The sequence below is a fragment of the Molossus molossus genome, unplaced genomic scaffold (assembly GCF_014108415.1).
Source record: "Molossus molossus isolate mMolMol1 unplaced genomic scaffold, mMolMol1.p scaffold_m16_p_15, whole genome shotgun sequence".
Classification (NCBI taxonomy): Eukaryota; Metazoa; Chordata; class Mammalia; order Chiroptera; family Molossidae; genus Molossus; species Molossus molossus.
Window position 1 is genome coordinate 47,313,383 of NW_023425350.1, and position 19,706 is coordinate 47,333,088.

General features: G+C 46.2%; 1 protein-coding gene across 2 annotated transcripts in view; it reads right to left on the reverse strand.

Annotated features, from left to right (window-relative positions):
• Positions 1–8,425: 8,425 nt before the first annotated feature.
• Positions 8,426–19,706, reverse strand: part of SPRED2 (sprouty related EVH1 domain containing 2) — a 112,434-nt gene continuing 101,153 nt past the window's right edge. For both annotated transcript variants that reach the window (XM_036263288.1, XM_036263290.1), the window contains exons 5-6: positions 13,314–13,463; positions 8,426–11,481 (exon numbers count right to left, since the gene is read on the reverse strand). In XM_036263288.1, coding sequence (XP_036119181.1) covers positions 10,816–11,481; positions 13,314–13,463 — 816 coding nt within the window. In that variant the 3' untranslated portion in view covers positions 8,426–10,815. The remainder of the gene's footprint in view (positions 11,482–13,313; positions 13,464–19,706) is intronic.

The window sequence follows — 19,706 nt, forward strand, 5'->3', positions numbered from 1 at the left end:
GGAAGACACTCAAAAGGCAACCATAGTTACTAATGGAGCCCGGCAAGCATGAGACAGAGGTAGTTATTACCTAGGCTGGACAGAAGAGGAAAAAACAGGGGATGGTTTTTGCATCAAGCTACAAATATTTATGCGACAAAACAGTCTGAGAGAAGAGAGACAGAGAGAGCTGGCTAAAATAAAAAGATACCATAAAGGAACCCGAAAACAGAAGAACCAGAGTCAAAGGCTCCCAGGTGACAGCAGAAGCGGACCAGACATGCCTGACAGCCCCTTGCAGATCCCTTAAGATTCCCGGGCGTCTCACAGGGACAGGAAACCTGGCAACAGCCCTGTGGCCAAAAAGATAAGACCAGGAGCCGAAGTCCTGGCAGAATTTTCACTAACCACATGGTCCACTGGATGCATTTAGAACATTCTTGGATTTTGTGACATGGGTGTTGCCGGCTCTGAGCCAGAATAGGACAGACAGCTCCCAGGAAGGAAGGAAATAATTTTGGTTTACTCGGCCCCTTTGCTGGCAATGATCTTCCACCTAGACAGGCAGGAATTAATTATCTTCTAGGTCAGGCGGTTTCATTATTTTTTTCTGCCTCTCTCCAAAGCAACAAAGACTGCAGTCCCCAGCACACAACCCAGGGACAAGGGAAAGGAAGGCCAGACGCACGCATCGTCTTCAGATGTTTCGGGGAAGAGGAAGTGCCATCCACAGTGCGGGGAGAGGCGAGGGTGCTGGGAGTGGCTGCTGAAAGGTCTGCAAACTACATTTGATTCTGCAGCCTAATCGGAGACCCCAAGAACTGAGCAGAAGCAGCAGCTGTAAGCTGGCTCAGAGATACCCCAGATAATGCTCACCAGACGTGAACATCTGAGCTAAGCAGGCTTCGATCCGCGTGAGGAAGCTGCCAGCATGTGGGAGGCTAATGACACTGCTTTTGCCTTGTCTGATGGCCAAGGCTGAGTCTGGATAGAGGGCTCTCCATTCAATGGAAAAACACCAAGAGGCCAATGAAAAGATAATAGAGCCTCAAGGAGAAGAAAACTGCTCTCAACACCCAGAGGCAGCAGATCCCTCTGAACAGGACTGTTCTACCAGAAACAGATGCTAATCTTTGATAACTGCTGTTCTGTGTCCTCCCAAAGATGCAAGAAGATACGGCCTCAGTGGAACTGGCCAGAGAAGGAACTAGGGGAACAAAACTGTCTGAGATAAGAGAGAAAGAGATACAAAGAGAGCTGGCTAAAATAAGGAGATAACATAAAGTAACCCAAAAAGACAAGAGCCAGAGTCAAAGCTGTATTTGAAGGGAATAAACGCAGGCTTGACCGACAAACAGCCTGTTCATCAGAGAGGAAGAGGCTGCAAAGTTTGTGTTCTCAGGATCCCTTTATACTCTTAAAAATTAGTGAGAACTCCAAAAAGCTTTAGTTTAAGTAGCTTATAGTTATTGATATGGTTGCATTACAACTTAAAAATGAAGACGTTTACAAATTATTAAAAACTCATTTAAAAGTAACAATAAACACTTTGCATGTTAACATAAGTAACCTTTTTAATAAAAGAAATAACTATTTTTCCAAATAAAAATATTTTAATGAAAAGATTCACTAGCTTGTACTTAGCAAATCTCTTTATTGTCTGCCTAAATAGAAGACAGCTGTGTTCTCATACCTGCTTCTCTCTTTTTTTATTGAGATATCAATAACATTATATTAGTTTCAGGTTCAACATAATGACTAGATATTTGTATATGTTGCAAAATGATCACCACAATAAGTTTGGTTAACATCTATCACCACACATAGTCACATTTTTTTTCTTTTAAGATCTACTCACTTAGCAACTTTCAAATATATGATATAGTACTATTAATTGGAATGACCATGCTGTGTATTACATTCCTAGGACTTATTTATTTTATAACTAAAGTTTGTATTTTTGACCACTGTCACCCATTTTGCCTACCCCCCCAACTCCTGTCTCTGGCAACCACCAATTTGTTCTTTGTTCTCTGTATCTATGACCTTGTTCTTTTTCTTTCTTTCTTTCTTTTTTGGTTTCACCCATAAGTAAGATCATAGGTATTTATCTTTGTCTGACTTATTTCACTTAGCATTATGCCTTCAAGGTCCATCTATGTTGTTGCAAATGGCAAGATTTCTCTCTCCCTCTCTCTCGTTTTTTTGTTCAGCCCCATTCGCCATCTGTCTCACTGGTGGAAGAGCATGTCATTTCTATTTAGCTTTGGATGGTGGGCAAAATGACCCTTACTTTTCCTCTTCCTTGGGAAAGCTCCATTTAAAAAATATTTAACTTCAGGTTCTTGAGCCCTACTTGGCAGCCAAACTGGAATCATGATTGCCTCATTAAGGGGTAATAGTGTACTATCGTTATAAGGGGTATTATCGGGTGAATGGCCAGAGGATGTTTAGTGGGAAGCAGTAGCCTTGGGGCTCAAGTTGGGAAGGCAACTCTGCTGCTTCGTCCAGAAAGCAATTCCCAGCCCATTACACCATGGAGTCCCGTCTCTCTCTTTTTTTAAATGGTTGACTAGTATTCCATGTATACTATTCCATTGTGGTGTATACCTCAATTGTTTTACCCATACATCTATCAGTGGACACTTGGGTTGCTTCCATGTCTTGGCTATTGTAAATAATGCTGTGATGAATATTGGGGTACATATATTTTTGTGAGTTAGTGTTTTGCTTCCTTTGGATAAATGCCCAGAAGTAGAAATGTTGGATCATATGGTACTTCTCTGTTTTGTTTGTGGAGGAACCTCCATACTGTTTTCTCTAGTGACTGTACCAATTTATATTCCCACCCACAGTGCACAAGCGTTCCTTTTCTCCACATATCCACCAACACTTGTTATTTCTTGTCTTCTTGATAACAGCCATTCTAACAGGTATGAGTTATATCTTATCGTGGTTTTGATTTGCATTTTCTTGATGACTGGTGATGTTGAGCACCTTTCCATGTACCTGTTGGTTATCTGTATGTCTTCTTTTAAGAAAAAGTCTACTCATCGTCTGCCCATTTTTAATTAGATTGTTTGTGTTTTTGTTATTGAATTATATGAGTTCTTTAGATATTTTGGATATTAACCTCTTATCAAATATATGATTTGCAAATATTTCCTCCCCTTCAGTAGGTTGCCTTTTCATTTTGTTGTTGGTTTCCTTTGCTGTGCAGAAGCTTTTAGTTTGATGTCGTTTACTTGTTTATTTTTGTTTTTGTTGCCTTTGCTTTTGGTGTCAAATACAAAAAAATCGTTACCAAGATCAATGTTAAGAAGCTTAATGCCAGTTTTCTTCTAGGAGTTTTATGATTTCAGATCTTACCTTTCAGTATTTAATTCATTTTGAGTTAAATTTTATATATGGTGCAAATAGTGGTCCAATTTTATTACTTGTGTGGGTATTGTTTTGTTCTCTTGCATCTGTCCAGTTTTTCCAACACCATTTATATAAGAGACTGTCCTTTCCCCACTGTATATTCTTTGTTGCAATTTAATCTTCCATACTTGTCTGGGTTTATTTCTGGATTCTCCCTTCTGGATTCTCCCTTGTGTTTTATACCAATACCATACTGTTTAATTATAATAGCATTAATAATAGAGTTTGAAATCAGAAAGTGTTATGCCTTCAGCTTTGTTCTTCTTTCTCAAGATTGCTCTGGCTATTCAGGATATTTTACGGTTCCATATAAATTTTAGGATTGTTTGTTCTATTTCTGTGAAAAAGATCCTTAAAATTTTGATGAATATTGCACCGAATCTGTAGAGTGCTGTGGGTAGTATGGACTGTTTAACAATATTACATTTTCCAATCCATGAGCACAAAGTGTTTTTCCACTTATTTGTGTTGTCAGTTCCTTTCATCAGTCTTACAGTTTTTATTATATAGGTCTTTCACTTCTTTGGTTAAATTTATTTCTAGGTATTTTATTCTTTTTTACTGCAGTTATAAATGGGATTTTCTTAATTTCTCTTTCTGTTCTTCATTAGTGTATAGAGACACAACAACTTTTTGTACATTGATTTTTGTATCCTGCAACTAAATATAATTTTTTTATTTTAATAGTTTTTTGGTGGAGCCTTTAGGGATACACACACACACACACGCACACGCATACATCTGCAAATAGTGACAGTTTTACTTTTTTCCTTTCAAATTAGTATGCCTTTTATTTATTTTTTCCTGCCTAACTGCTCTGGCCAGGATTTCTAATACTAGGTTGAATAAAAGTGGTGAGAGTGAGCATCTTCGTTTTGTTACTGATCCTAAGGGAAAAGCTTCATCTTGTCACCAATGAGTATGAGGTTAGGTGTGGACTTGTCATATATGGCTTTCTTTGTGTTATGTTTCTTCTATACCCATTTTTTAAAAAAAATCATAAATGAATGTTGAATTGTGTCAAATGCTTTTTCTGTATCTATTGAGATGATCATATGATTTTTAGCCTTCACTTTGGTAATGTGGTGAATCACACTGATTTGCTCGAACTGAGCCATGCTTGCATTCTGGAATAAATCCCACTTGATCATGATGTATGATCATATTAATGTATTATTGAATTTGGTTTGCTGATATTTTTTAAAAATATTTTTAAACTGAGTTTTAGAGAGAGGGGAAGAGAGAGAGAGAGAGAGAGAGAGAGAAACATTGATGGGAGAGAAACATCAATCAGCTACCTCCTGCATGCCCTGCACTGGGGATGGAGCCTGCAACCCGGGCATGTGCCCTGTATAGGAATCGAACTGAGACCTCTCAGTCCATAGAACAACACTCAATCCACTGAGCCACACTGGCTGGGCAGCTTGCTAATATTTAAAAAAATTTTTTTTTTTTTACCCTCACCTGAGGACATTTTTCCATTTCTTGTTCAGATAGAGTGGGAGGGAGAGAGAGAGAAAAACATCGATGTGAAAGGGACAGATTGAGTGGCCGCTACCGGCACAACCAAACCGGGGTTGGGGACAAACCACAACCGAGGCACATGCCCTTAGCAGGAACTGAACCCGGGTCTCTCAGGACTGCAGGCTGATGCTCTAACTGCTGAGCCAAACTGGCCAGGGCCAGCTTGCTGATATTTTTAATTGAGGATTTTTGCACCTATGTTTATCAGGGATCTTGGCCTCTAGTTTTCTTGTGGTGAGCTTGTCTGGTTTTGGTATCAGTGCAATGTTGTTTATAATGAGTTTGGAAGTGTTCCCTCCTCTTCTGTTTTTTTGGAAGAGTTTGAGAAGGGTTAGGATTGTTTAGAATTCAGCAGTGAAGCTATATGGTCCAGACTTTTGTTTGTTGAGAGGTTTTTTTGTTTGTTTGTTTTTAATTACCGATTCAATCTCTAATAAGTTTGTTTAGATTTTCCTTTTCTTCTTGATTCAGTCTTGATAAGTTGTATGTTTCTAGGAATTTATCCAGTTCTTGTAGGTTATGCAATTTGTTGGCATATAATTGTTCATGGTTGTCTCTTAAGATCCTTTGCATTTCTATGGTACAGTTGTACAGTTTCCTCTTTCATTTCTGATTTTGAGTCCTTTCTTTTATTCTTGGTGAATACAGCTAAAGGTTTGTCTATTTTGTTTCTATTTTCAAAATAATAGCTATTAGTTTTATTGCTTTTAAATGGTCGTTTTAGTCTCTGATTTATTTCTGCTCTGATCTTTGTTATTTCCTTTCTTATACTAATTTGGGCTTTGTTTTTTTTCTAGTTCCTTGAAGTGTGAAGTTAGGTTGATCATTTGAGATCTTTCTTGTTTCTTAATGTCGGCATTTCCCTCTGTGAACTCCCCTCTCAGAGCTCCTTCAGTTGCATCCCTTAGTTTGGGTGTTATATTTACATTTTCATTTGTCTCAAGGTTTTTTTCTTAATTTCTTTTTTGATTTCTTCTTTGACTCATTGGTTGTTCAGTAGCATGTTGTTTAATCTTCACATATTTGTGAATTTTTATTTTCTTGTAATTGAACTCTAATTTCATATCATTGTGGTTGCAAAAGATGCTTGATATGATTTCAGTCTTCTTAAATTTATTAAGACTTGTTTTGGGGCCTAAGATATGATCTAGCCTGAAGAATGTTTCACATGTGCCTGAGAAAAATGTGTATTATGTTGCTTTTGAATGAAATGTTCTATGTATCTGTTAAGTCTATTTGATCTAATGTTCCATGTAAGACCACTGTTTCCTTATTGATTTTTCTCACTGAATGATCTATCCATTGATGAAAATGGGGTATTAAAGCTCCCTACTGTTACTGTACTGCTATTTCTTCTTTTAGGTCTGTTAATATTTGCTTTATATATTTAGGTGCCTCTATGTTGGGTGCATACTTATTTATAAATGTTCTATGCTCTTGGGTTCACACCTTTATCATTATGAATGCCCTTCTTGTCTCTTATCACTCCTGAGGACTCCAGCCAACCCAGTGTGAAGTTAGGTTGTACAACATATCTAGGAGTCAGCAAGTAATCAGAACCTAATTTAGAATCGCAGAGAGGTTAAGAAAATAATTATCAACATACAAAATTGTAGGCCTAAGTATGTACAAAATATTCACAGTGGCTTCAAAATATTCCTGTGCTTCCACAGAGGTTGTCCTTTCCAGAATAAAGGAAGAACTGAGGAAGGAACGAGCATTTTGGAAGCAAGTCCGGTGTACTCCATTCTAACTACAGCACATCGTATTTACCTGTGTTGTGATGAGGGTAGGCATTATTCCACTTGTGTTTTTTTTTTTTTTAATCCTCATCCGAGGACATTTTTCCATTTCTTGTACAGACAGAGTGGGAGGGAGAGAGAGGAAGAGAGAGAGGGAAACATCGATGTGAAGGGACACATCGAGTGGCTGCCACCCGCACGACCAACCAGGGCCGGGGACAAACTGCAACCAAGGTACATGCCCTTAGCGGTAACCGAACCCGGGTCTCTCCGGACCGCAGGCGGACGCTCTAACCGCTGAGCCAAACCGGCCAGGGCTCCACTTGTTATACCTGAGGAAACGGAGGCTCCAAACAGTGGTTACCAAGGCCTAGTAATGACAGAAAGACTGCCCAGTGACTCTGATCGAATGAACGTAGTTTCTCTACACCTGCTTCCTCATCTGTACCATGGACTGCACCATCCACTCTGCAGAGGGTTAAAGGAAATGACATGTGTGTATCCAGGTCCTGGCTGAGCACGAAGGCCACCAAAGACGACGGGCTATTCTAGAGGCAGCCCGAGGGGCCGGAGAGGACAGGGCAGACAGCGAGAGGCTCTTGACGGGAAGGGTGGCAGGTATACGGGTGAGGTGTGGAAGGGGCTCTGTAGTCAGTCGCCTGAGCTGAGGCCTGGTTCAGCCCTGGCCTCGTGTGACTGCACGGTCACCTCAGTTACCCTGTCTAAGCTTTTGTCCCTCAGCTGGAGACGGAGAGCAGGAGGGACGTACCTTGGGGAGCATGGGGATCAAGTGAGATCTCAGGATTCCTTCCCCACTGCGCTCTGGAGGAGCTTTCCAAGTTCTCTCTCTAAAAAATCGGAACAATTTACTCAAGATTGTCATAAGTAAATGCACACATATTGTTTTGGCAGATATTAAATTATTTTAAAAATCCATCCACTATTTCAGAGCTATCAAACTTCTTGAAAAGTTTTACATTTGAAGTTTCTACTTCCTCCGTGTTGACTCCTCACCCCACTATCATGTGGTTAATGCGTTTCCCACTCTAATGAGACAGCTTTCAAATTCCCCAGTAATCTCTTAATTACCTCCGGCTTCCTAACATCCAGTGTCTCCTGTCTTCACCGTTGCCAGTGGCCTGGAAGTCATTCTTTCTGGAGGAGTTAGAAGGTGGAGGGGCCCCTCCCTCCTCAGTTCTCTAAAGAAGGAGCTAGAACTCTCCTCTGTGATCCTTAAAAAGCCTCCACACTTGAGCTCCTCAGGTTGTCCCTGTAACTTCTGAGCATCCCAAGAGCCCACTTGGAAGGGAAAGTGGGCCGGCCCAGAGTCACTGAAACAGAACCACTCTGAGGAGGCCAAGGGTCTTGCTGTTTTAACAATTGTTTTCAGTAGAAACTGGCTGGCAAACTCCACACACACAGTTGAGCAGGAATTGGTGGAAAACAACTCGGAGGAAGTACAGCTGTTCCCTCTGAGGAGCGCGCACAGGGGAAGCCGGGCTAGGCCGGGGGTGTTCCCGGGGGTGACATACCGCATTCCTTTCACTTGAGGCAGTGAGCCGAGGAGCTGCAGGCCCCTGGGGAATATGACATAAACTTAGCCGGGAAGGGCCGCCCGAACGGACCTGCGTCCATGCGTCCGTCTGGACGAGAAGCCCCGCCCGTCCTGCCCGGAGAGCGAGGACTCCAGGGCAGCAGGGGCTCAAGTGCCACCCGCTCCGGCCAGACAAACAGCCCAAAGCCAGCAATCTCCTCGATGTGTTTATATTTACACGGTACATTTGAAAGCAATGGCTACATTGGTCATACATATTAGAAACCATAAAAAAAAGTTAAGAACTTAAAATGTACATCATACACTTGTATATATATTTTTTACACAGAGGTAAAAAGGGTTATAAAAAATCAGCACAACAGGGATTTTAGTATACAGGTAACGAATGAATTATGCTTCAGGCACTTTGTTAATGTGAGCAAATAGCTTGGGGGGTCGGGGGAACTTCCGAACAGACAATCTTTTGGTTAATGTTTTGTTACCACAGATACAAAAATAAAATCTGAATAATTTCTCTCAAATGATTGACGTCAGTATGGCAAAGCTGACTGGGAAAATACTACACACTGTTCAGCTGCAGTGTGGCAATTAGAGACGTATTTACATAAATGTCCCCATGGCTGTCCTTGTGCCCTTAACCGCTGCCTTCACAAACCAAAAGTCCGCGCGGAGTCAGGTTCCCTAGCCTAACTCTTCAGAGGGGGCCGGACGAGGGGCTGAAGGAAGGTGGGAACAGACAACTGAACGGACGAACAAAAAGCGCTGGGATGTGTATTCTTACTGAAATAAATAGGGGCACTTGAACTGAGGTCTAACAGAACAGACATTAGTGTTGTGCTTTGTAGAGAGGAGACCTGGAAAGACCTTGAGGAAGAACCTGGGGTGGGGAGGCGGTCTCTCCACAGCACAGGCTGGAGCTGGCGGAGGTTTTCTAGAGGTTCTCCAGGCTGGGAAGCGGCTCTTTTCTCCCATCACCAGGCTGACAGCTCTCTGCCCCTTTTCCAGGTGGAGAGCCCCAAACCAGTCACTCCAACAAATGAAAACGTCTACCAACTAACTCCTAAGCACAGTGGGTATTTACACTGAAGATTCTGGCGAAAGAAACGTGACAGGCTCTCAGCGGGCGGAAAACATGCCACGAAGGTGAGCGCGGCTGGCGCCTTCGCGGCACGACTGGAAAAAAGCCCCTTTCTTTGAAGACCGATGTCCTGTGTGCAACGGAGAAAGGGTCAGGGAAGCAGGGAGGGATCAGGCCAGGCCCTCAGCTGGCAGGTACCACGGGGTCACGGGGGAGAGCCGCCAGTGCTGCCGAGCCTGTGCCCAGGTTCTCCGCCACGCTTTGATTGTACTCGGCTAGGTATGGGTAAACCTGTCTCCACCGCTCCTCCTGCCCTCAGAGTTGGCTCTGCCGTGCAACAGGCTGGAGAATTCTCTCCCCCAGCTACTGCGCAGCCGCCCACGCGGCAAGGCGGCAGCAGGCCCCGCCTGCGGACTCAGCCGTGTGTGCGCAGAGGCGAGTCTGGGTGCGGAGCTGCGGGAGAAAGACACTTAGGCATCGGAAGGGTTTTTACATATGGCCTTGTTTTCCCAAGTATAAATGAAAGGTTTGGTGACGTGAAATTGAGTTCAAACGGAAAACAAAAACACAAACCCATGAACGAAATGCAACCCACAACTCCTCAAATTTGTGACATTTGAAATTTCCCCGGTTACTAGAACATACCCACTGGGGGAGGGGCAGCTCCTACAGTTTTATTTACCAGAACCTTAGTGTTTCTCAACACCGGTTTGTGTTTGATTTCCAAAACAATGAACAAAATTTCTTACTGTGTTAGTATTTTCTTCCAATATTGCTAAATTTTTGGAAGTGGTGGTGTCACAATTTTAAAAAGTTCTACCTTAGGGGTCACTGGGGAGGCTCAGAGATCTGAAATCCCCTTTCTAGCCCTGGCCCGAGAGGATGCAATGCAGTTTAAGGAATTTTCCTGATTCTCACAAGTTAATCTACGTTAAGGCTCAATTCTCAGTCATTTTACAGGTGAATGTTTTGCATCGTGAAGAACTAGCAGATTTCGGGGGTGGGGGGCGCCAGAAAATAATGATGGGTTCAAGATAGAAACTGCAGCTTACATGGGGAATTTGGCTTTAGAAAAGTTAAAGCAATCCTGTTTTGTGGTACAAGTGTGTTAACTAGCTCGCCTCCTAGACGTAATAACTAACTGCAGGTTAAGATACTTCTGCCTGGGCCTCATCATGCCGATGTCACACTCCTGCGGGAACCCAGTGATGCTCCTCAGCACCAGGCTAGCTGGGCCAAGAGAAAGAGTCTTCAATGCTCTTGGGAAAACCAACGACAAAACCCACCCCCAAAATCAGCAGTTCTGATCGCAGGCGCCTTTGAACTGGAAGAGGTGGGGAGGAAAGGCAGGAAATCAACACAGGTATAAGACAGCTGATTACAGATCGTTACTACACGAGAATCGGGGCGGAAGTTCCTTTCTCGGGAACACGGCGGGCGCGCAGGGCGGGATGGGTGGCTGGGGTGCAGGGTCCACCGGGCAGGTTCCCAGGCTGGAATGGGGGGGCATGGAGTCACACGGCCGCTTTGTGCTTCCCCCCACAGCACCTGCACATCACTCCACAGTGGTAGCAGGCCCGAAGGGGCAGGTAACAGCACATACAGGGGGCGAAGAAAGACAAGGCAATAAGAGCCATCCACCGGAGGCAAAACTTCTCGTCGCTAGTGTCGCACGAGCACGGGTCTGTATAGTCGCCCTCGGGGTCCGACATACAGTGATAGAGCATGCTGTCCGCACACCACATACAGCTCACCCGGCGGATGCAAGTTCTCACGGAGTCGGGCGCGTCCTGGCAGTGGCCCCGCCGGTTCTCCTCGTGGTTGAACATGTCCCTGCAGTACTCGCACCGGGAGCGCTCCCCATCCTCCTTCCGCCGCCGGGACTTGCCCCGCGAGGGCTGGTTCTTGATCACACCGCCCCCGCGCCCTTTGGGGTCCTCGCCGAGGCCAAAGTCTGAGGAGTCCACGTAGGGGTAGTTGTAGTCGTGCTTGGGGACCTCGCCCTTGGCGAAGCGCACGTAGGAGTCCGCGTCCTCCGAGGGGTCCAGGTGCTTGCCCCTCACCGGCGCGTGCCGGTAGTCCTCGTAGCCCGTCATCCAGATCTTCTCCCGGGGGTTGATGCGCACGATCTCCTCGTCGTCGTCCGGGAAGCTCACCTGGCGGTAGGGCCTTGGCATCGGCTGCCCCAGGAGAAAAGAGCCAGTATTTACAACAGTGGAAAAGAAAATATTCAGTATGCACCTCTCACCTTGACAAAGGCCTTTCTTGAAGAAGCTGACCCGCCCTGTAATTACTGAACACCTCGTGGGTCAAAGATGTATTTCAAATTGTGAGTCTCAATCCATTCCTGGGTCAGGAAATCAATTCACTGGGTCGAGACCAGCTTTTGCCCCCGTTTGTGTTGAAAGATTACCACATATGCGGAAAAGTGTGCAGATTGCAAGAAGAGACTTTGAAACAGACCAATACTAGAGTGCACTGCATGCTATAGGGTATTTTCATTATCTGTGTATATACAATACGTGGGTTCTGGGTCACCATATAAAATGCATTTCTCACTGTGAGTCATGTTCAAAAAGCAAAACGGGGACACCAGGAACTATAAGGCTCACTAGAACCTTGTAATCTGGTTGGGAAGATGCCCAGATCAGAAAAGGGTAGGAATGCAGACTCCAGAGGCCGGCTGCTTGGGTTCAAATCCTGCCAGGATCTCTGAGATACTGAGGGGGAGAGCTGGGATCCAGAGCCACACGCTCCAGCCTTCAAACACCTCCGAATTCGCCGGGAGGGTGAGGGGTGGCTCTGAGGCCGCTCTGCCTCCTTCCAAACGTGCCCTGTGCAGCACAGCAGGTGCTGCCTGGATGCAGGTAAGCCTGCCCTGCACAGGGCATCTCAGTGCTGGCAGAGAATGGATTCCCCCCCTTAGAAGTCCTTTGGGCATGAAGGCTTTTTAAGGGGGAAAGAGCATGGCTCTGAGCAAATCCACAGGAGTCAAATCCCGACTGTGCAATTTACTAGCAAGTTGCTACACCTCAGACTCAGTTTCCCTGGCTACCAAACTGCATAGGGCTGTTGTGAGAATGAAGACAAAGAATCCAGACGGTGTCCACACTGAGTCTGTCACACAGGATGTGCTTGATACCTGTTGCCATTGTCATCATGGCAGGTACAGAATGTTCACATGGCAGTTAGATTTACCCATCGCTTCCCAGCAGACTATGAGCAGGGGCCATGTCTCACACTCTTTGCCCTAAGTCCTCTGATTCTTGACATCAGAGTTCCCTGGGCTTTGGAAAATCACAATCCTGTAGGATTTCAAAACAAGACTTGGGAGCTGACACAGATTTTTCAAAGTAAGGAGAGTTAAAAAGTCAGTTCTTAATCTATTGCTGCCATAATAAAATCTTTGAAAATCATAATGCCAAATTATTGGGAAGCATACAATAAAATGATTTTTAAAACGTGTTATACAGACCTAGCTTTGTGTTAACTATGCCCCCTTTCTCTCTTTCCAAAGCAGACCAGTGGCCACATCACTCTGCAGGGGCGCTGGTCCACGCCCCGAAGTTTGGGAACCTGCTCTGCAAAACAGCTACTTGGTAAATATTTGCTGAATTACTGAACTCCAGCTACATCTCTCTGAGCAGGCCTGGGCCTGCAGCCCGAGGTGCCAGGGCGTGAGCCAAGGGGGTAGCATTCTTCAGTCCTGCCCATGCTCTGCGCTCACACCACGCCGGGAGGCCCTTTGCATGGAGGCACGGCTGGCGGCGTGAGCAGACTTGCCTTTGAATCTGTTCCACCAGGGACTCTGTCTCTGAGCCTTAGCTTCCTCATCTATAAAGGGGGGTGGGGGGACTGAGGACCTACGGGGTGCAGTACAAGGTGTCTGGCACACAGAAACCTCCAAGTAAGGGTGAGATGCCACCACCGCCTTCCATATGGGGTGGGGTGGTACAGAGTGGCCGGGAGCCATCTACCCCGACGAGTTCAGAGGACCGAGACTGCTGCTCACCTGTTCGAGGTGATAGTGGTCCGTGGGATATGGGTCGTGGAGGTGGCCCAGGGTATAAATCCTCCGGTGCTCACAGGATGTGGGCGAGGAGATTGTCCGAGTAGGTTGTTCCCTCTTCTGAGAGGAATTAGAAGAACTGTCTGTAGCTGTCTGTTTAGAGGGAGGTAACCAAGAGTTAATTTGAAAAAACAAAAACCAAACCCACACATCAAACCCTAACATGCTGTCTGCCCCCACTTGTGGCATCTTGCCGGACTTCCCGAAATCTCGAGTTTATCCTGGCTGTGGGAGGTGGGAGGACCCCTGAGGGGCGAGATTGTCTAAACACGATGTGGCCGCCAGACCCTGAAAGTTGGGTTTGTTTTCTCAAATGTGGGAGCAGTGACCAGGCTTTGGGGACGGGCTCACTACAGCAGGCCTCCCGCTGGTGCACCCTGGTTTGATCAAGAATGGTCATCTCCGCTGCAGCCCTGGTTCCGAGGTACTCTGGCAAGCAGGCGAGGTGCAAAAATCAAACCCAAACATCTATGCGGGGCTAATCCCGGCCTGAGAGACTCAAGAGACAAGGAGACCTTGTTGTATCCTGGCTACTGGCTTTCCAGAAATAAATTTTGTAGGAAGAAATCTTTGGGTTGGAGGCAAGCTTTGGGGTTCACTTTAAACTGGAAGCAAGATGGAGGACTGCACGGGGGGGGGGGGGGGGGGGATGAAGGCCACGGTCAGCGGAGGTGGCGAGTGCAGAGCTGTTTCCCAGCAGAGGCGCCAGGTCAGACTGGAGCCTCCCTGACGGTGTCACTGGAAGGTGATCAGATATCAGGATGGACTGTGGCCAGAGCACAGGGGGCCCCACTGCCTCCCAATATACCTACCACCTAGGTGCTTCATGCTCCCACCTATGACTCAACGAAGGGGCCGGGTGCTTGTCACTCTCCACAACCCCTCCCCACAAGCCACACACTCATAAAGGACTTTTGTTAAATGCAGCTGGCAACCACCTTTAAAACCAGGGCCCCCCACCTTTCACCTCCATAGTCGGGGACCCTCCCCCAGACGGATGAAAAGGTTTTCTGGTATCTAGGTGCCCTGTTTCTGACAAATATCTAGGAACTCCTTCCTCCTTGGCTGGTGCTCCTATATTCCCCTTATCTCATTGGCTTATTGATCTTTCACATCACATGTCTTTGTGTCATAAGTCCTTTTGGGGGCAAGGCAGGTTAAAACAAGTTATAACTTTTTACCCCTCTTCCCATTTATAAAGTAATAAATGCTCAGGAAAATGGGACTACAGGATTTAGGAAAAAGAAGACTCATTCTCATAATGCAACAAACTGCTGGTACTTTTTAAAACTTGGTGGACATGTGCAGCATCCCTTTAGGGACCCAACCCTCCTGGATTTTTCTAACTGGTTTGGTCCAAGTGATGGGCTGATGCCTCTTTCCAATCCCACCGCCCACAGCGACTACTGCAGATGTGGTCCTCTCAGGCAACACACAAAGATTTTTGACAGAGGTCAGAAACGATGCTGTCTTTTTATCTTGTTAAGACCTAAGGGTTCCATAAGCCTGGAATCATGGTGAGGGCAGGGGAAGGACCTTCTGAGGTAAAGCAAAACCAAGGTGACCCCCATGGACACCAGCTGAGCTTCTGGGTCCAGTCAAGTGAAGCCAGATCCACGCTTTGGAAACTTCAGCCAGTTGTGTTGGGTTCACCCCGTGGACCATGATGCATTTCTCCTCACTCCCGATTGGCTCTGAGGCGGTACCTCCGCCTGCGTCAGGGCCCTGGCCTCTCTGTGACCCTCATTCCTCTCTGCAGTGGGTGGAGTGAAGGGGGCGTGCAGTCTACCTTGCTCCTCTGCCTCTTGGGAGCCGCCCAGCTGGCAAACAGCACGCGCTGGCAGCCGCTCTTGGGACTGCGCGGCCCACTGTGGGGAGGCGGGGAGACCCAGCACCCTGTGCCGGCGGGGGTCCTGAGATGGCCGCTTCCTGCGGGTGTAAGCCAGGGCCACAAAGGGTCTCCTAGCTCCTACCCCTCCTCAACTGGTTCAGAACTCAGATAGGGAAGAATTACTGTTAAATCCCAGTAACTGAAAGAGACCAAGCTGATACACATGCATTTTTCTTCTTCCCAACTGCCAGTCCTCCAGTTCTCACTCTGACAAACATGGGTCGTTGTGGAGCAGACAGAACAAAGCTAAGAGCTCTCAACAGTCTCCCGTGGTGTGAGTACATACACTGTGCCAGGCCCTGGGTACCTGTGAATAGGTCACAGGTCAAATATCATCTCCACAGCACGCACGGGAAAAGACTCCGAGGAGGCAGGGCCCTGCTGACTGGCAGGCAGCCTCTGCAGGCCTGGGGTGAAATGCAGCCCGACCACCAAGCCCCCTGGACTTCGGTACCCACGTGGCTGCTTCTCAAGCTCAGGTGAGCCCATTCCGGTGCCTGCTCCCAGAGGCACTGTGTTAACCTCCACCCAAGCACGACCTCTCCAAGTAAGAAGGTGCACCCTGCTTGATACAAACCCAGGAGATAAGGGGATGACATCTCACAATACAAAGGTTTCCAAAGATTTCAATAAATAGTTCCTGAATGACCCCTTCAGTATGACTCAAATCTCAAGGGTTAAATTCTTATCCAACACCCACGATGGTCATCTCTGAGGTCAGAAGCTACTCTTATATTGAACACGGTAATCACACACACAGGGTTTAGTTCTCAGAAACCAGTTATCACATCATGGTCACTTCTGTCTTAGTCAGCTGTCACCCTAACCCAGCCCACATCCAGGTTAATGTGTAGAAAGTCATTCTGGGAAATGAGGCACACCCAGTTCTTCCAGCATTCATGAGCCAGTCAGAAAGGCCCCCATCCACCTTCCTGGCCCCAAACAGCCCTTTCCCACTGCAGAGAGTCAAGTGAGAAGCTTCTCCTAACCTACGGATGGATTTGCACAAAGCAGCAGGAAAGCCAGAAACGGAGAGGTCTGCCCACAGTTCACCACCTCCTACAGGCTGTGCTGAGGGTACGGCCTAGCCCAGCCCACAGCCTTCCCCCTGAACTGCTCTGCATGGGTCCGGACTCGGGAAAGGAGAGCCTGCCAGAGAGGCTGCGCAGGAAGCCGAGGCTCGGTTCAGATCCATACTATCAGACAAATCTTACAAAGCGGCAAGTGTGGCCTACAAACTAGAGGACTGTCCTATCAGGTCAAGAGTGAGGGGACTCACCTCCTACCCACACACACCTCTGACCTAACTCTGCTCCTGGTTTCCACTCATAGCTGGAGGGCAGCAGCCACCTAAGCTGTGCGCACAAGCTCTTGCTCCTACTGACCTGACAGCTTCACCTTTGACTCGGAAAGATTCCAGCTGTGTTTTAAACTTGCCTTGCTCTCTGGAGGGTGTCTTTGAACTGTTGCAGGTTTGAACTCAAGAACAAAGGCAGAGGGTCTTTTGCAGCTACTCTGTGTTTGGGGAGCTCAGCCTCCTAAGAGGGACAGCTTCGGCAGCAGGCCCCCCGAGCCTGGGAGCAGTCAGAGCGAGCCTGCGGTGCGGCCTGCTGCAGACAGCAGGGCCGGGCGCTGCACCTTCGTGACGCAGTCTAGCCTCCAAAACTTGCCTCTGGGTTTCAGTTTGACTCGAACTCAACGTTAGTGTCCATGATGAAAAAGATGTCCAATTAAGAAGTCTGCAACTTAACGTGAGGACCGAACGGAAGAAATGCAGTGGAGTACGATGATGTTAAACAACAGGGTCTCAGCTCAGGCAGACTGGATTTGAATCATTCTCTGCTAACTATAAATTGTGTGATTTTGGTCAAGTTAACCCTCTAACTCCAGTTTTCACACCTGTAAATGGAGCTAAAACTGTCCTCAGCATTATTGCAAAAATGAAATGAGATTAAACATTTCCCACTTTTTTCTAAACCGTTGTTGCTGATTACAGAAAAGTTACTGATTCTGTTGATCCTGTATCTGGTTGCCTTGCTTAACTCCTTATAAAAGCGCAAAGAATTGCCCAGCTGGTGTGGCTCAGTGGTTGAGCGTCGACCCATGCACCAAGAGGTCACCAGTTTGATTCCCTGTCAGGGCACATGCCCAGGTTGTGGGCCTGATCCCCAGTGGGGGGCGTGTAGGAGGCAGCCAATCGTTCTTGCTCATTGTTTCTATCTCTTTCTCCCCCTCCCTTTCTCTCTCTCTCTCAAATCAATAATAAAAAAAAATATTAAAAAAAAAAAGCTCAAAGAATATACCCAGTGACTCTGGATTTTTCTCAGTAAATCATATCACCCACAAAAGATCATCTGGTCTCTTTTCCAATATTTCACCTTCTTTTTCTTGTCTTATTGCAATTTTTGCCAAGGTTTCCAGCATGATGTGGAAAAAACAGAGGTGACAGTGGCCCTGCTTATCTTTATTTAAAAGGATTTATTCTTTTTTAAAAGCACTTTAAACATTTTTATTTATAGATTTTAGGGAGAGGAAGGGGAAAGGAGGAGGGAGTGAGGGAGTGAGAGAAAGAAACATCAACCTGTTGTCCACCTCATTTATCATTTATTGCTTGATTCTTGCACGTGCCCTGACTGGGGATATAACCTGCAACTTGGTCTACAGGGACGACTCTCCAACCAACTGAGCTATCCGGCCACAGGTGGCCCTGCCTGTCTTGTACTTGACTCTAATGGGACAACTTCCAACGCTTCTCCATTAAAATGATATTTCTCTGTAAGTGGAGTGATTCTGAAGTGAAGTTCCAAATGTGTCCTTGTCTCCTAGATGACTCAGAGTTCTCACCAGAAGATGTTAGATGTCACCAGATGCTTTTTTTCTGTATCTACTGAGATGATTACATCGTCTTTTACCTTTAATTTGTTTTATTAATGGATGAATCAAACAGACAGCTTTCCCAATATAAACCATCTTTGCAAGCTGGGATATATTATACTGGGCTTTCATTAAATTTGTTTTTACAAATATTTGATGTGATTTGTTAATATTTTACTTAGAAACTTTGTATCCAGAGTCATAAGTGAGCTTGGTTTCTGTTTCTCCACCTGAGCAGTCCTTGCCCATGACCCTCAGTGGGGTCATGCTAGTCTTCTAGACTGAGCTAGGCAGCTTTCCATGTCTCCTATGCTTTGGAACAAAAATCTATACATGGGAGCTGTGTTTCTTAACCACCAACTTTGGTCCCTTTTTGAGGGGTAGACCTTTGCCCACATTTTCAGATTTCCAACGATTACTGTAAAAACGCACACATTTTCAGTAACAAGCTCTGGTGGCCCTCTAACAGGGCAGTATGCTGAGACAAGATCTCGATAAGGAAGAAGAAAGAACAAGAGGGTGAGAAAGGAAGGGAAGGGTCCCAGCAGGTCGGAACTGAGATGAAAGAGTGGGCACTGCCAACCTTAGAGCCACAGTAAGAGCCCGACCAGCCTGGCCACATCCACTGTGGGAGCACCAACACCCATCCCTTCCTGGGGGGTTCTGGTTTGGGTTGGGTGCTGTGGGCCGGAGGTGGCACGGGCAGGGCAAGGCCAGGTGGCTTCCCTGAGGAAGGGCATTCTCGATGGTGGACAACCAGATAAAGGCCCAGAAGAAGAACAAAAGAGGCTCAGCTTTATCAGCGAACATCTGATAAACTTAAAACAGCTAGCTTCCAATGTCTGCACTGTGCAGACATAAGTTGTACTCACTTCGAGAATTCAGATATTTCCTATAATACTCCAGAATTTAACAAATGAGAGAAAGAAAACTACAGAGCTTCAGAAGTTGATCGACTCTTCTTCTGAATAACTGACTTTAATGGTATGATATCTTGCCAATAAATCATAATCTGAAGTACAAAAGATACAGGCAGAGGCCGCCTGGTCCCCAGGTCGATGCTGCCTGGCTTGGGTGGGAACTGGTCTGAATGGAGAAAAGAGACCAGAAGATCAATGCCTAATGTTGAACCTGGGGCTGGCTCCCTGCTATTTTATGGGCATATTTTGTAAAACAGGGTTTCTTACTCTTGGAAACCTGGCCATTCCTCCTGACCTATGGAGGGCCCCTGAGTTTACCAGGAGGTGCTTGAAGAAGCTGGTGCCTCTGTTCACATGTGCTGGGCCCAGCAATGAGCCTCCTTCATTTGGAAGGTTAACCTCTTTGACCCAGGGAAGCTCAAGGGAGGAGGAAAAGAACCAGGCTAGATCAGCGGAGGAAGCAGTTTGCTTAAATTAAGTTACCCACCTGGGATGGAATCGTGGCTGCAGACCAAGGATTTGGGGGGCATTCCAGGTGGGTGGGTCAGACTATACATTTCAAAGTAAAACAAGTGTTTTGGAACTATTTGCACCCTTGAGCTTCCCTGCATTTTCCTGCTAAATCTCTGATTTTCCGAAAGGGAGTGGGGG